This window comes from Lontra canadensis, unplaced genomic scaffold, assembly GCF_010015895.1.
Source record: "Lontra canadensis isolate GAN:19392208 unplaced genomic scaffold, GSC_riverotter_1.0 scaffold59, whole genome shotgun sequence".
Classification (NCBI taxonomy): domain Eukaryota; kingdom Metazoa; phylum Chordata; class Mammalia; order Carnivora; family Mustelidae; genus Lontra; species Lontra canadensis.
In genome coordinates, this window is record NW_022631053.1 from 5,536,246 (window position 1) to 5,553,292 (window position 17,047).

Below are 17,047 nucleotides of genomic sequence, written 5' to 3' on the forward strand. Positions count from 1 at the left end.
AGCTCCAAATGGTCCCTAGCTCCGCCATTTGCCAGCTGTGAGAACTTGGGCAAATTACTTAACCTCTCTGTGCCTCCTGGTCCTCATCTGTAAAAGGGGTTAGTATCTCAAGCTTGGCGGCATCCGCTGAGCGCTGAGTAAGGGGCTGTTGTTAAGAGTGTTTGTTACTGTGAGAGACCGTGAAATGGTAGACCCCCACAGCTTTTCCGCTCCACACTGATAGCCCTCAAGGTGCCAGGTCCTTAACCTGGGAGGCATGAACCTCCCCCCCAGCCACGGGGGGCTAAGTTCCCTCTCTGCCCCACCCCGGGCTGCTGGAAAGTGCTCTCAGGACTCTTATCGGAAGCTGGCAGCTCTCCTGAACTCGTCATGGGGTGGAATTTCCATGCTCCGGTCACTGAGATCCCAGTTCCTGAAATTCCTGCCTCTGGTTTCTCTGCCGTGGCTCTGACCACTTTTCCCCCATTTCTGGTTAGTTTAGTTTGTGTGTGTGTGTGTGTGTGTTTCCTTTTCACTGTATTTTTAGACTTAGGAAAAAATAAACACAGTTCACACACTAACACCTTCCTGATGGTTGGGTTCCTCGCAGGCCTGAGGGTGGGGGCCTTTGTTTCCCCTGACCGGTCTTCAACTCTACCTCCCGCAGCTACCTCCTTACCTTCAGTTGAAAATTCCCAGACTTACCCCACCCATCTTTCATCACTCTGCCTCTCCCACCCCTTCAGCACCGATCAAAGCAGATTGTAACGCAATTCTGAACTGTACGTGCCTCTGGGTCTTTTATCCTGGTTATATTTATATCTTGCTTTCCTCCTGGAAACTTCCCCCACTGTTGCATTTTTTTCTCCCTTCAGAAGAGGCAACTCTATCCAGGCAGCTCTTGGCTGGTCCCACTGATTCAAAGAAGTAGCTGGGGCATCAGAGGAGCTGGGGACCGGCACCCCTTTTCCCCCGGCTATTTTGAGGCTTCATCCTCAGGAAAACCGATTTTACCTAGGACAGCTGCAGAGAGATCTCAGCGCAATAATTCGAGGAGAGCCCCCAGCGCAGTGCCCTGCAGTGGCAGAGGCCTCGATGGTGAAGCTCTTACTCCCCCAACAGAAGCCCCCCCCCCCCCCCCAGGACGCAGGGCTGTTTCGTAGCCCTGTTTCCCTCAATTCAGTTCACCCGGCAGCCAGTGTCAGAAGGTACGGGTGACACAGGGAAGGTGCAAAGGAAAGATGTGGGAAGGGCTGAGAACTTGCCTGGGGAGACAGAGAAAGGGACTCACTCAGTCTGCACAAAACCGGAAGAGGGAAGGACAGGCTTCCTAAGAACAGCCTTCAGGGCTCTCTGGCAACTCTCCTGACTCCTTTGGGGAAGAGGAAATGGAAGGGTTGGAGAGACTGAGACTGGCCCGCAAAGAATGTCCTAGCTGTGGATGAAACCTCTGGCTCAGGAAATCCGAAGTCCTTTCTGGGGAAGCTGAGGCTCCCAGAGGTCAAGGCTTAAGGAAGGTCACGAGTTAGACTGCGCTGCACCCTGGATGGGACCTCAAACCACCCAGCACTGAGGCCAGGCTCCCATAAGCTCCTGCCCCGGAGGCTGGTGGGGCCCTGCAGACAGTTGGAAGGTGGGCTGTGTGGAGACTCCCAGTTCACTTAAGACTTGCACCCCATAGGGAGGCCTGGAAAGAACATGAGGTAAGGCCAGTAATGCCTTGCAATACTAAAGAAAGCTCGGGGAGAGGTCGGGTAACCTACCCGAGGTCCCATGACTAGTGACTCTGATGACTAGTGACTGTGAGGGTCCGGATTTGGATCCAGGCGGGCCAGGGGCTCCAGCCCGCACTCCTACCTGTGCTGCCTCTGGAGGTGTGGGAGTCAGGCTGGGAATGTGGCCTGGCTGACTCCGGAGCCAGCATGCTGACGATCCCCTTCTCCCCTCGGAGCACTGAGGACTGAGTGAGACGATGCAGGTGGAGCACAGGACACAGAGAGAAGCCAACAGGGCTGGTTTCATTGTGTCTAGCTGCCTCTAGTTCTGCCTTCTCATCATTTGCTTGGCGCCTGGGCTTCTACCCTTGGCTTTCGCCAGCCTGGAAGTAAGGCCGTGTCTTCAGCGGGACATAGGATTGAGGGTAGACAGGTGACTGCCTGACCATCAGACCCTCCAGTCTTCCTCTCTCCCTGCTGGACCCTGCTGTCCGGAGTGCATTCTCTGGTGTGTCCTTGAAGACTGACTGTAGGTACAACCAGAAGGGCTCTCAGAGAGCAAGTCCAAGTTCGAATTCTGTAGATGACAATACTAGGGCCCAAAGGGAGAAAGAGTCTTGATTCAGTCCTTCCTTCAGGTCTGCAAATACTTCCTGAGCACCGACTGTGTTCCCAGCACTGTTCAAGGCCCCAGGGAAAGGCAGGAACCACACGGGAAAGGCTCAGCCACACTCCCCGCGCCCCCCCTTGTCAGAACAGAGAAGAAAGACAAGCAATTAAAAAAAAAGAAAATCAGTCGACAAAGAACATAAACCAGAAAATATTGTAGTGACAAATGCCAGAGAACATGATAGCGAATGATTGCATGGCAACTTTAGCCTAAGTGACCTCTCTGGGTAGGTGGCACTAAACATGAGATCTAGGGGATGAGAAGGTACCAACTGGGACCTTCAAGAAGGGCATTCCTGGCACAGGGAGAGCAGTAAAAGGCCTGAACCTAATTTCCAAAGTAAATGCTTTGGCACATTTTAATTTCAATATAAATGTAGACGTATACGTGTGTCTGTGTGCTATCTATGTGTATATATACATAAATGGGTATGTATATAAGCGTGAGTGTGTATATGTTTTGGGTTGTGATTAACATGTTGTTACTGTCTGTGACTTGTCGGCAGAAAGTTGGAAAGCCATTGTTGGAGGAATCAAACCAAATTCAGTATGGCTGGAGCATAGTGGGAGGGAGGAAGACTGCAGGGGAGGAGGCCAGCTGGGGGCAAGAGCAGGTCAAGGGCAGGTCATGTATGGCTCCAGAAGCCAGGATAAGAACTTGGATTTCATTCAAGGTGAACCTGACCCCACGCGAAGGCTTAACCCGAGGATGGCCATGATCTATGTAGTTTCTTGGTTTTGTTTTGAATCTAGCCATTTAGAGATAGAACAGTCTCCTTGGAGCTCCTGCCAGAACACATTTGCCTCACTTTTGCAGATAAGATATATGGGGAGAGGTAGAGGGGAGTTACACTTATGTCCATCTTTGCCTGATCAAGAGGGACCAGATCAAAGAACCCAGGTGAGGCTCCCCAGGGAGGTGGTAAGAAGGCAGAGAGAAGCAGAGGAGGCCAAGGGAATTGCTGTGTGGGAGGATGGAATTGGGAGTGGGTCTGGCTTAGAGTCCCCGCCCTTGTCCAGCTCACTCTCATGTTTCTGAGGTCTTTTCCTCCCTGAGGATTCTGGCCCCCAAACCGGGCACGAGGCCTCCCTACTACTCACCCAGCAAGTGGCCACCTCGGTCCTGCCCCAGCCCTGGCGATGGTGAGAGAAGGCGGACAGGCCTGCAGCTATGGTCTCACCAGTCTCCTGCTCCAAGTGCCTGCTCTGGTTATAGCTGTGCTTCCTCTGGCTACCTTCTGCTCCTCCGTTCCTCCAGCCAGGTTGGAACCAGACAGAACACAGACTTTTTCCCATTTCCCCGACTGCCCCACTCTCTGCCATTCCCATACCTTCCTCCTAAATCTCAGTCCAGCTCACAGAGCTTTGTGTGTGTGTCTTTTCTCCTCCCATGTACATCTTTACTCACACACACGTATACATGCGTTCCCAGGTCCTCTTTCCAGACTTCTATCTCTTGCTTCCAAGCTACCCCATTCCCCTAGAATATTCCCTATACCCTAGCCCCACCTTTTTTTTTTTTTTAATAAATTTTTATTTCCTTATTAGAGAGAGAGAGAGAATGCGCGGCAGAGGGAGAAGTAGGCTTCCTGCCAAGTAGGGAGCCGGATGGGGGCTTGATCCCAGGATACCGGGATCATAACCTGAGCCAAAGGGAGACACTTAACCAACTGAGCCACCCAGGAACCCACCTGCCCCCTTCAGCATCTCGTTCTTGTTTTACCTTCTAGCTCAGTTCTACTTCCTCTAGAACGTTTTCTTGGGAAATTCTCCTCTTTCCTTTTGTTTCTCCTTCTAGTCTCTCACCAGACTCCTGTAACAATACCCAGCTCCCAGGAAGAGGAGTGCAAAAGAGCATGAGAAGGGGAAAAGCCCCAGGAATGGGCCTGGCACTCACACGTTGGCTTTGGTTTTCTCCCGGGGAACATAAACAATTTCCCAGAATGTCACCATCAAACCAGGCCATTCTCTGACCATGCTGGGTCAAAAACAAGACTTCCCTGTAGTCACACCCAAACTCAGACAAAAACAAGAACATTGTCCAAGCCACAAATATGACCAAACACCCCCCATCCCAGCCCATGGCAGTGGCTGCTTTTTCTTCCACCCATCCCACTTTTGGCCCAGTCGTACTCCTCCCACCTTCTCATAAGATGTATTAAATTTCCCAATCACAGAATTCCCCAGCTTTCTGATAACAGAGCAAAGCCTCGCTTCTTTGACCTCTCCCTAAAACAACAAATAAAAGTCCAAATCCCAGGTCCTTTCTATCCCCTTTCCCCAGATGCCCACAGCTCCACCACTGGGCGTGTTCCCATTGTTGAAATGAATCCCTACACCCAGCTTTGCTCCACCAACACAGTTGCTGGTCTTTGGCTGGAGGGCATTGAGAATCAGGAGCCACATATAGGTATATACTTTATGTAATTTTTTTTAAAAGATTTTATTTATTTATTTGACAGACAGAGATCACAAGTAGGCAGAGAGGCAGGCAGAGAGAGAGAGAGGGGAGGAAGCAGGCTCCCCGCTGAGCAGAGAGCCTGATGAGGGGCTTGATCCCAGGACCCTGAGATCATGACCGGAGCTGAAGGCAGAGGCTTTAACCCACTGAGCCACCCAGGCGCCCCTATGTAGTGTTTTTAAACTACAGACTTCTTGGGGCGCCTGGGTGGCTCAGTGGGTTAAGCCGCTGCCTTGGGCTCCGGTCATGATCTCAGAGTCCTGGGATCAAGCTCCGCATGGGGCTCTCTGCTCAGCAGGGAGCCTGCTTCCTCCTTTCTCTGCCTGCCTCTCTGCCTGCTTGTGATCTCTCTGTCAAATAAATAAATAAAATCTTTAAAAAATAAATAAATAAACTACAGACTTCTCTATTTTGGTTTTAAGTGCCTTCTATGGGATTTTATTTATTTAATTTTTTAAAAAGTTTAATTTATTTAAGTAATCTCTACACCCAATGTGGGGCTTGAACTCATGACCCCACGGTCAAGAGTCACATGCTCCTCTGACTGAGCCAGCCCCCATTTTTTTATATTTTAGCCCCAGATTTCCTTTCCTAATCCTGTTCTCAGGCAAAGCGCCCCACCCCCTACCCTGACTCATCCTTCCGGTCAATTGGATGGATTCTTCAGTCCTTGGGCAGGCTTAGCATTTTCCTGCATCCTTACTCTTTCCTCACCAGTCTTACATCAGAATCAAGACCCTGGTGGCACCCGGGTGGCTCATTCAGTTAAATATCTGACTCAATTAAGACTTTTGTTTTCAGCTCATGTCATGATCTTGGTGTCCTGGGACAGATCTTCGCATCAGGTTCCATGCTCAGCTCAGAGTCCGCTTGTCCCCCTCTCTCTCTCTCTCTCAGATAAATAAATAAATAAGTAAAATATTTTTAGAAAGAATTGAGACCCTCTTCTATCACCTTCCTGATAACGTAACCAGATCTGAACCCTCCTTCCTCATCACGCCTACTGCACTTGGTGTTAATTACCCAAAGCGGTCTTGCTTTCTTCTGCCTCACATCTATAAACTCTCTGAAGGCAAGCACTGAGTCTTTAAAACTTGGTTAGCGCTCCAGGGGCTGCTCCAGCTAGAATGCCCAAAGGTCAGGGGCTCCCCAGTGCTTGGAGCCAGAGATCCTTGAGATCATGAGAAGTTTTGGCTAAAGGAACAGGGCACCAGCACCAGAGTCCTATGAGGGGAACTCTGGTCCCCTTAAGAAAGAGAAAGGGCATGGTCCCACCACACTCATAGGGGATGTAGGTGGCAGGTTGGGAGCATAGGGAGCTCTTTGTAAGAATCCCTTGGGCAGAGAAAGACTGGGCTTGCGTACGCTCTGGTAAGAGTCTGAGTGAATTTGAATTTGCCATCACCCTGAACACCTTTCGTATTATGTCACTGTCCCAGATAAGGAATTTATCAGAGTAATCAGAGCCAAAAAAAGATAGGGCAGTCCTGAGCTTTGAACCTGTGGTACACACACACACACACACACACACACACACACACACATCCCCCACACCATGCTATCCTATCCAGGCTAGTGGTTTTTAAACCATGTCCCCTGTAGTTTGGGGAGGGGACACTGACTGAGCCCTACTCCAAGTCCCTCATTCTCATTCAACCAGAGCTGTTTGGTTTTTCATCTTTGAGCCCCACTCCAAGTCCCTCGTTCCCTGATTCAACCAGAGATGTTTAGTTTTTCATCTTTTTTTGTATGTGTTTTGGGATGCTACATAAGACTTAATGTGTAAAGGAGCTTTACTACATGTAAACAACACCATGAAGATGTAATCAGCAAAATCCCAAATCTGGAGGACACTGTAGAATAAACAACTTGCTTTTTTCAACAAATGAATCACAAGGGGAAAAAAGGGAGATGCAACCTATGAAATAGAAGACCTTTAAGAGCCATATCAACCAGATTCAACATGTGTGCCTCGTTTTAGATTAAATCAATGTACGACCCAATTGGGAAAATAGTAACACCGACTGGATATTTGATGATACTAAGGAGTGAGTTATTTATTTTTAGTTGTGATCATGGTATCACAGTTATGTTAACACATTGCTGTTGGAGATGAGTACTGACATATCTATGGATTAAATGATATAATGTCTAATGAGTGTTTGGAAGTCAGCCAGTACAGGTGTAATGGGGGGGAGGTAGGTGGGGGGAATAAATGGAACAAGATTATGATGGTAATTATTGAAGTTGGATAACAGGTGCATAAGGATTCATTGTGTTATTCTTTCTCCCCTTTTTTAATAAAAAATATTTATTTATTTGACAGAGAGACACAGTGAGAGAGGGAACACAAGCAGGGGGAGTGGGAGAGGAAGAAGCAGGCTTCCCACTGAGCAGGGACCCCAATGTGGGACTCAATCCCAGGACCCTGGGATCATGACCTGAGCCGAAGGCAGACGCTTAATGACTGAGCCAGGCAGGCACCCCTTCTTTCTCCCTTTTTAAATGTTTGAATATTTCCACACACACACAAAGCCTTCTAAAAAAAATAAGGTAAAGGAGACTATATGAATAAGATTTGGGATTATAACCTAATTTTTTAAAGTAACAGATTTATCAAGATATGATTTACATACCATATAATTGGCCAATTTGAACTGTACAATTCAGTGGTTTTTAGTATTTTCACAGAATTGTGCAACCATCACCTAATCAAATTTAGATTTTCATCACCCCCCCAAAGACACCTTGAATCCAGTAGCAGGCACTCCCCATTCTCGTTATTCTGATAGCCCCAGGCATCCACTCACCTATCTGCTGTTTCTTCAGCCCATCTACTCGGAATATTTCACACAAATGGAATCAGACAATTTGCGGTCTTCTGTGCCCGGCTTCTTCCACTTTAGGATAAAATTTTCAAGTATAACCTCTTTCTTGATAGTAAAGAGCCACCTTGTAAGTTTATTACTCTGGCTATGAATTTTTAAATAAAGAGACTTGGAAAAGGTTTAAACAAACTTAGGGAAGGGAGTCTAACAAGAAAGAAAGAGAGAGAAAGGAAGGAAGGAAGAGAAAGAAAAGCTAAGAACCCCATTCTCCAACCCAAACCCTTCACTTACATGCAAAGTATGGGCCCAGAGAAGGAAGTGACTTAGACAAACATCCTAACAGCTTGTTAAGGGCAGAGCAGGGTCCAAAACCCACACCTGCTGAACTTTGACTCCGTTCTCTCTTCAAGTTGCCACGCTGCCTTCTGAACTCACACACAGACATACACACACATATCTTTTCCCACCACAACTCATAACCATGTGACCCACTAACTGTCTTGCAAACCAACCATGATGGGGGCTGCTTTGTCTCTTAGCTCAGGCTTCCTGCTGCCCTGCCCTGAGACACAGCCACCCAGGCAGGAATCAGTGTTAGCACAGGCTCCCAGAATTCCTGTCTCAGAGGAGCTCCAGAATAGCAATCTTGTTAGAAGCCAGAGGAAGCTGTTTGGGTGGCAGGGAACAGTTTTCACTTCCATGGAATGTTTCTTTGGAGCGGCTGGTGGAGAGGGTGTATGGGGGGAGGCTGGTAGAGAACATGGGGGAGAAAGAGGGCTAAAGTCTTTGGGGTTTGGGGTCCAATGGGGGCTTAACCGAGTTAAGTGTTAAGAGGATGTGGGCTCCGGAACTGAGTCCAGATGAGACTGAGGGTGAGGAAGAGGAGGAAAAGGTCAGGCTGAGGGAAAGGACACCAGGTTGAGGCAGTCTGTAATCTTACAGCTGTTCCTGGAACTCTTCCAAAGCGTACTTATGGGCAGTTCAGAGCGGCTGTCAGACTGCTGGAAAAGGGCAAGAAGAGGACAAACTCTACAGCCAGAATATCATCTGAGGGCTGAGAATGAGGCCTTGGAGATGAAGTGGGGGGAAAAACTTCCAGAGAGCCTGGGAGTGGAGGCTATGGTGGCCCCTGGATGAGTCTTACTACTCTGAGGTTCCCTTAGGAAGCGGCGTCTCAGGAGATGAGCAGAGGACCATGTGACACTTAGTCCCGGAACCCTCAACCAAGTAGTTTGGACTGGATGCCACAGGATTTTACAAGAGGCACACAGGTTAGGCTGTATCCTCAAGATACCCTCCATTCTCCAGTCTATAGTGCGCATTAGAAAGCTCACTCTTAGAGGTCTGTCCCTTTGGGTCTGGGAAAAGTTTATAAACATCCTTTATTTATTCATTGATTTATTTTTCAAGATTTTATTTATTCATTTGAGACAGAGAGAGAGAGAGAGAGCATGAGCAGGGAGGAGAGGCAGAGGGAGAGGGAGAAGCAGACTGCTCGCTGAGCTGGGAGCCCGACTTGGGCCTCTATCCCAGGAAATGGAGATCATGACCTGAGCCAAAAGCAGATGCTTAACCATCTGAGCCACCCAGGTGCCCCTATTTATTTATTTTTATTCTTATTTTAATTTTTAAAGATTTTTAAAATTTACTCATTTGAGAGAGAGAGCATAAGCAGGGGGAGAGAGAGAGGGAGAAGCAAACTCCCTGCTGAGCTGGGTGCCTGAGGTGAAGTTTGATCCCAGGACCTGGAGATCATGACCTATGCTGGAGGCTGATGCTCAACCACCTGGCCACCCAGGTGTTCCTAAACATCCTTTACATCAGGGAAAGTATGCCTGGGTACGACAGCAATGAAGGTAGAGAGAGCTCAGATGGGACAAGACCCAGAGCAGGCTCCAGAGGTGCTAAGCTAAAAAAGGAGAAGGGACCTAATGATAAACTCTGGGGTGCTCTCATTTTTGCCCAAGATCAGCTTTACTCCAATCCCTAATTCCTAGAGGTCTTATTTAGACTGTTTTTGTTCCTGAATAATCAGTGGGCTATTCAAGCTGTGTATATTCCACAGTTCTGACTAGGGGAGAGGCTCCTTAACATGCCAGGGCTCTGAGGGGCAGGGCTGGTAGGCAGTTATGTAGCTCCTCTCAACCTTGGGTTGCTCTCCAGCCTACTGATCCCAGAGTCCCAGGCCCAGTCTTCCAGTCTGGACTTTAACCAGATGACACACAGAGTGTGTCGGCATGAGTACGTATCAACCTGGAACTGGACCTGTGCCTGATTCATCCAGGAAGCGGACCCTGGGTGTCAGAACAAACACCCTTAAGCAGCTCCTGCTTGGCATGGGGTGAGAAGTGATCTGGCCCAAGAGGGACTTTGTTTGCTTTGTTCTCCTCTTCTATGTCATCCCCAGTTGCCAGACACCCTCATTCCTTTCTCTCTGCCCATCTCTGGGTCAGGAACTGTATGGGTTTTTTTTCTAGATGATGCAAGAAGATCTATCTATCTATCCATCCATCCATCTACCTATCTATTCATTACCTATCTGTCGGTCTATTTAGGTGAAGGCGATTCCAGACTTGGGCGTTGAAAGGGGTACAATAGGAGCTGATAAAGGGGTACGGCAGGAGTCTCTGGGAGAGGAAGCCAGAAGTAGTTTGGTTGGGTATTAGACAGAACAAAGAGGTTAGAGATCTGTGGGGTCACCGTCCCACCCCCCAGCCCGGCTGCCACCTGTCTGTAGTTGAGGCAGATCCTGCTTTTCTCTTGGGACAGAGCCAGCTTGACCTCATTTTCTGCCTTCAGGGCCAGTTTGCTTTTGACACTAATTGATGGACACTCAGGACCATTAATTTTGCTTCACGTCCCCATCCCCCCTTCCTAATACAAATGCAAACAGCGTGGGAATCCCCTTGCAGAGGAAGCAAAGATACAGCTTTAAGAGAAAGGGAAGGGAGGAAAAGGGCACTGACTCAGATTCTCCTACCATTGGCTGCCGGAGGGGATCCCACCTCAGGGATTGGTCCTAACAGAGTCCGCCTCCTCTTGTGATTGGCTCGGCCGGGGCGATATAAGGCGGCCGTGCCAGCCTCCTTTTCATTTGGAGGGAGGCGAGGATCCCGGCTGAGTTTTTGTGCCGAGACGCACCTGGCACAACCTTCTCCTCTCTGATTCTGAGTCCACGTCCCGCGGAGGCTGCAGCCATGAAGGAGAGACGGGCCCCCCAGCCAGTCGTGGCCAGATGTAAGCTCGTTCTGGTGGGGGACGTGCAGTGCGGGAAGACGGCGATGTTACAGGTGTTAGCGAAGGACTGTTATCCCGAGGTGAGCGGCCCGCCCGCTGGCCAGCTTTTCTCCTTGCCTGCCTGTCTTCCCTGTGGCTAGATTCCCACTTGCCCGGGGTGAGGGGGACCTAGCTCCCCCTCAGCTTACCGCACGCCACCCTGCCCCATCCTCAGCAGCCCGGCTGGAGGACCGCCCTGCCTCAGCCTCCCCTGAGACCTGTTCCACTTCTGCCGCCCCGCTGGCTCCTCCTCACCTCTTCACCCATAGGCCCCGATCAGATGCCCTCCTCCCTCCCTTTATCCCGGGGTCTGCTCTCGGGAGAGGGAACTGGAGGCATTTGAGAGTCTGGGGTTTCTTCTTGACGTAATACCTGACGGTGTCCTCATCCCCTCAGAGGTTCCGTCCGGGAGCCCGTCTCGAGGAGGGCTTCTGCTGTCCTGCTGGTCCAAGAGGCTTGTGGGAGAAGATAAAGAGCTAGCATTTGCTTGGGGCTCTAAAATCCGGAGACACACAAGTCTGGAGAGGAGAGAAATCTGTGTGTTTGCCTCCCTGACCATCTAGGATTGGGGTGGGGGAGCGGGAAGGGAGGGGGCTTGTCCCCCATTGGAAGTCATTCAGATTTCTTTTTTCCATGGAGCAAAGTGCCTGTGCTTCTACACTGCCCTCCTTCCTGTCCCATGTGTCCCTCCTGCCGCAAGTAGCCCCCTCCCCTCCCCTTCCTTCCCCTGCCCCTCTAGTATCTCATAGGATGAGTGACTTCCTATGTAGCCAGCACCAAACAGAGGGTTATGAAAGTAGGGGAGCCCAGGGTGTGACGAGCTCCTCTCTTTTCACAGACATATGTGCCCACCGTGTTTGAGAATTACACAGCCTGCTTGGAGACAGAGGAACAAAGGGTGGAGCTCAGTCTCTGGGACACCTCAGGTAAGACTGCTGGCCCCAGATGCCCCCTTCCCACCCCCACTGGTCTGTTATAGTTGCTGTCTTTAAGAAATTGTTTCCCTCTTTGCTGGGGAGGACTGTGTATGATGCTGGCTGGGAAACTGACAGAAGGGGACCTGAAGATTCCCTTGGTTGGCATGTCCAGGGGCACAGAGTGAATGAGCTCCAGAAGCCACTTCTCTGGGTCTAGCTCCTTCTTTCAGAGGGCTGGGATGGTGAGGTGAATGGACCCATGAATATAACTGGGGGGCAGTCAGGCGGGGCTTCTCCATTTCCACCCCCTGCCCTCCGTGTCCTCCCACCCCCGCCTTTACTGCCCCATAGCCAAGCCAGATAAGAGGCAGGAGTCCGTGCTGCTGGAGGCAGTGGTGTTTGAGGCTGGGAGACAAGCCTGCTTTGGGGAAATACTGCTCCTCACTCAGTTTTCTCTCCTGCATTCCATCTTGGGCCACTGCTGTCCGCCTGCCGCAGCTCGGTTCCACTTGTCATACCGCTGCGGCTCAGGGATGAAGTGATGCATCATTGATGTTTTGGAGGGTGGGGGAGATGGCTTTAATGTGGGGCACAGTTTCGTTGTAGATAGTGCAGGGAGGGGGGTGGCTGTGACAGTCACCCCCTCCACCCCCACCCTACCATACTGGGCTGAGGTAGAAGATGCTGGGTCTTTCTGGAATGTAGAAAGCAATATTTTTCCTCTCAACCCTAAACCCTCAGTGCTAGGCTGTCCTTTGCTTTGATTTTGATCCCTTCCCATTATCTCTTTTACCCCAGTTCTTTTTTAATAGACTGGGCTCCGAGTCATAATTAAGGACTAAAAGCCCAGAGTAACAGAAAGAAAAGAAAAATCCACCCTCCAAAAATGCACATTCAGGCTGAGTTCAAAGAGGATCTGTGTAAATCACTAGGGGTTTCCTGTTACATATAATAAATATGCCATCCCAGTCCTCTAAGAGCTGTTGTTCCCATGTCTAATTTTTGAGGTCTGAAAAGATTGGGGGTAGGGGAGTAGATAAACAGAAAATGAGCCTTCCCCTTGCTACCTCCCTCCCCCAAACAAAGCAAAACAGAAATTCCTCCACCTGGTATGCCTTCTTCTGATGCAGTTCCAGGGGTTGGGAGGCAGGGTTCTGGTTATCCTGGACTGTGCTATGCTGGCTGGATCTGACCGGAATGCAGCTCGGCTGCAGAATGTATGGGGTTTCGGCTGCCCTACCCTGCCCACCTCCTCAGTCTTCCCAGAATCTTACTGCAGCTCATCTCCTTTTACTACCACTGCCCCAGAGTGCCCCCTCCCTGCCCCCACGTCAGAATGCAGCCCTTGAATCCCAGTCCAGATAATGGAAAGTCAGCAAAGTGGTGTCTGTTCCTGGTGTCGCATCCCCACCCCCCAATTTCGGAAGGGATGCAGCCTATCAGTCATCCTCCAACTCCTTTCAAATTAGGTGCCCACAAGGAAGGAAAAAGTGATGGCAGTGTGTGGGATGGGGCTTCCCAAAATCGGGGCCAGGGTCGAGCCTGTTCCCGTTATTCACTTGCTGGTCTTAGGGGAGGGGGATTGCCTGGAGCCAGAATGGAGGCCTCCTCCTTTCCCCTCCCCCTTCCCAAGTGCTGCAGTGCTCCCTTTGCTCAGTGCTGGCGAGCTAAGACCCCACCTCAGACAGGGGATGGGGGCGGATTGCTGAAGGAGCAGATAGTTATTGCAACTCCTCTTTACTCTTTCTTTCTTTCTTTCTTTCTTTTTTTTTTTTTTACAACCAAACCCCCACCCCAGCTTGGATTCCCCCCAGTTTCCATGGCGATTGCGGTGCAGGGAGAGGGGCTGCTTGCTATTCTGAGCACGGATTGTCTGGGTTCCAAATCTGCTACTGTTCCTTCCCCAGGGCGGGGGGCAGGCTGAGCCCCTAGCATTCTCCCATGCTGGGCCACCTGGGTCTGCAGCACCTGCTGCCCTCCCGGTGAAGGACCCTTCCTCGAGCCTCCAGATCCCTAGCTATGGGTGCTGCTCTCTTTGAAACTGCCTCCCTGAGATCTTGGGGGATAGGGGCTGCAGTGTCTCACAGGCAGAAAGAGTAAGGCACTGAATCCATGCTGTTCCTTCTCCCCTTTCAGCCTCCTAGAGTTCTGACCCCATGGCAAAGAAGCCAGGCAGCCAGTTATGTAACAGGCAGGTTTGTTTCTTCGTTGGAGAGACCCTGGAGCAGAAACAGGGAGCAGAGGTTGGGCAGCAGGCAGACTCTAGAAAAGACACCTGACCCAAGCCCTGGTCTCTCTGCAGGGGTGGGAGCATCCCCCTCTGGGACTCATAAAACTGGCAGACCTGAAATTAAGCCCACTGTAGGAGACAGGGCCAGAATATAGTCTATGCCCCCATTTTTGTTTCCCCTTTTCCCTTTTTAAGGACTAAGGAAGATGATATTTCTGTACTGCTTTCTGGCAGGTGGTCGGGTCCCAACATTTTAAGCTGCAGCCTCTTACCTGGGGAGGTGGGTGGAGCCAGTTAACCTAGGGGTCAAGAACAGGATTCCCAGGGCTCATTGGGCTTAGGAAGGGCAAATGCCACAGCTCACCATCAGCTCTTTCTCCCACATACCAGGATCTCCCTACTATGACAACGTCCGTCCACTCTGCTACAGTGACTCGGATGCGGTGTTACTATGCTTTGATATCAGCCGCCCGGAGACAGTGGATAGTGCGCTCAAGAAGGTGAGTCTGGGCAACTGGGCAGCCTCCAGCTCAGCTGGAGAACAGAAAGGAATCTCGGGGACATTGCTGTCCAGTCCCCTCTTCTGTAGCAGGAAGAAACTGAGGCCAGGGAAGGAAGTGATTTGCCTGATTAGCTCCAGCTCTGGGGCTAGAACCCAGACTCCCTCCCTCTCTGCCCCCTGCCCTTGCCATAGCCCATACTGCTCTGCCAGAGGCCCAGCAAGGGAGGGTGGTGTTGAAGACGCTGAAAGTGAAGGATGGAGAGTCAGAACCTTTCTGTGACGGAGTTTGAGGCTTAGGTGGGTGTTTGCAGGGAGCTTCTGTTGCCTTTGATCCCAAGCCCACCAACACCGGGCCAGCCATGCAGGTAGGAAACGCCTGGTCTGGGGGGCAAAGTCTGCCCATCCTGAAGAGTCTCCCACCCTGTGGAAGTAGTTTTCCAGAAGACTTTGGGATTATCTCCTTTCCTTGGGAAGAGACTGGTTGGCTTCCTCCCTGTTGCTCCTGGCTTTCTGGACCCGTGAAGCCCTTTCACTGGGTGGAGGGGGCAGAGCTACGCCACACATGCTTGGTAGAGAGTGGGAGGAGATTTTGCCCCCATGCTTCCTTTGGTGAACTGGGCTGTTGAATGAGGGGCAGGCTCTCGGGGTCAGCACTCCTGTGGCCCCAGAGTCCTCATCGGCGGGAAGATGATGTAATTAGTGCATTGGTGATGCTGTGTGACTCAGGGAGGGCTGGGCTGTGATATACTGGATGGCGGGTCTGATGTTGCCCGCTGGGCTTCTCCAGGTAGCTGTCAGCCACTGACTCTTCTTCCTTCTTCCTCCCCACCTCCCCTCTCACATGGCTCTTCAGTGGAGGACGGAAATCCTAGATTATTGTCCTAGCACCCGTGTTTTGCTTATTGGCTGCAAGACAGACCTGCGAACAGACCTGAGCACACTGATGGAGCTGTCCCACCAGAAACAGGCACCTATCTCCTATGAGCAGGTGTGTGTGTGTGCGCGCGCGTACATGTACACACGCACGTGTTGGGGTGGGATGGGGTGCGGAAGGCTATAGACAAAGGACTTGAAATGTGGCCCTTTCTCAAGCTCTCACTTTGGCAAGGGAGAACTGGTGTTCTGGGGAGCCATCTCTAATCAGCAGACCAGTCATCTTGCTAGAGGTGGTAGACAACTCTTTAACCCCGATTCATTCCATAGGTTGGCAGATGAGCCATTCCTGTGTGCGCTAGTCTTTCTCAGATTGTTTTTTGCTGACTGCCTGCCTTAGAATGACCAGATGTGCTTGTTAGAATTCCTGACTCCATACCTATCAAGTCACTCTAGGAGAAAGATACAGAAATTGTGTTTCTCATGAAATTCCTGGGTAATTTCTTTCACACGTGGGAGCGTAAGGCTCATTTCTTTTAAACCAGTGGTTGCCATTAGAATCATCTGGGGAGCTCTTAAAAATATGAATGCCTACCCACAGAAATTCTGATTTACTTGGTCTGGCATCAGGATTGTTCTAGAAGCGTTACAGGTGATAGTGAGGTGCATATAGGCTTCCGCTTAAGGAAATCAGCAGAGAGTGGTGGTGGGAGACTGGCCCTTGTCTCATCAGGAGGATCCTGGGGGAGTACCATTAAGACAGAAGGCAGTGTCTCGGAGCCATGTGGGACAACAGCCTTGATGACCTCACCCCCTCCACAGGGCTGTGCAATAGCCAAGCAGCTGGGTGCAGAAATCTACCTGGAAGGCTCAGCTTTCACCTCAGAAAAGAGTATCCACAGCATTTTCCGGACGGCATCCATGGTGTGTCTGAACAAGCCCAGCCCGGTGCCTCCCAAGAGCCCTGTCCGAAGCCTCTCCAAGCGACTGCTTCACCTCCCCAGTCGTTCCGAACTCATCTCGTCTACCTTCAAGAAGGAAAAGGCCAAAAGCTGTTCCATTATGTGAAGTGGGGGTCGGAGAAGGGAGGCAACCTCCCACTTCCTCCCTTGGGTTGCAGAGGCACGGGGGAGAGGGAGGATGGGACAATTTAGGACACTGGACATGCGTTTTTCAGATGGCCACGGTGAGGGCTTGGAAGGAGACAGGAACAGGACAAGGAAAGAGCCAGGCCCGGCTTGAGGACCTGACACTGAGAAAGAACCATCACACCCCAAGCCAGGCACTAGGTTGTGGTGGGGGTGGCTGCCCCAGTGTACCCCCCGCTCCAGAGGAAGGAAAGGTGTGGGGGTGTGGGGGGCATGCTGGCCTCATGGGCTTGGGAGCCTCTAGGAGCCTCACCTTCAGCATCATGCCTCTTCTACACAGCGCTTCCATGTGGGCCAGGGGACGGGAGGGGTCCCCGAGCCCTTCCCTTCCCCTCTGAGGAAGCCACACAGGAGTGGAGTGGGGAAGCCAAGAGGCGGCTCCCTTGGGAGCTGAGCCCTGGTGCTTCATAACTGAAAACCAGAAGGGCAGGAGCTGGTCAGAGCCAATG

At 50.9% G+C, this 17,047-nt stretch overlaps 1 protein-coding gene across 1 annotated transcript; it reads left to right on the plus strand.

The window, feature by feature from the left end:
- Positions 1-10,761: 10,761 nt before the first annotated feature.
- Positions 10,762-16,606, plus strand: RND1 (Rho family GTPase 1). The gene is made up of 5 exons (XM_032876898.1): positions 10,762-10,969; positions 11,767-11,854; positions 14,466-14,575; positions 15,431-15,565; positions 16,273-16,606. The coding sequence occupies exons 1-5, from the start codon at positions 10,850-10,852 to the stop codon at positions 16,516-16,518; spliced, it is 699 nt and encodes a 232-aa protein (XP_032732789.1). The 5' UTR covers positions 10,762-10,849; the 3' UTR covers positions 16,519-16,606.
- Positions 16,607-17,047: the final 441 nt, after the last annotated feature.

Coding starts and splice junctions, on each gene's coding strand:
- RND1 (XM_032876898.1), top strand. CDS start 10,850: ATGAAGGAGAGACGGGCCCCCCAGCCAGTCGTGGCCAGATGTAAGCTC. Junction 14,576..15,430: donor TGGATAGTGCGCTCAAGAAG/GTGAGTCTGGGC, acceptor ATGGCTCTTCAG/TGGAGGACGGAAATCCTAGA. Junction 15,566..16,272: donor CACCTATCTCCTATGAGCAG/GTGTGTGTGTGT, acceptor CCCCCTCCACAG/GGCTGTGCAATAGCCAAGCA.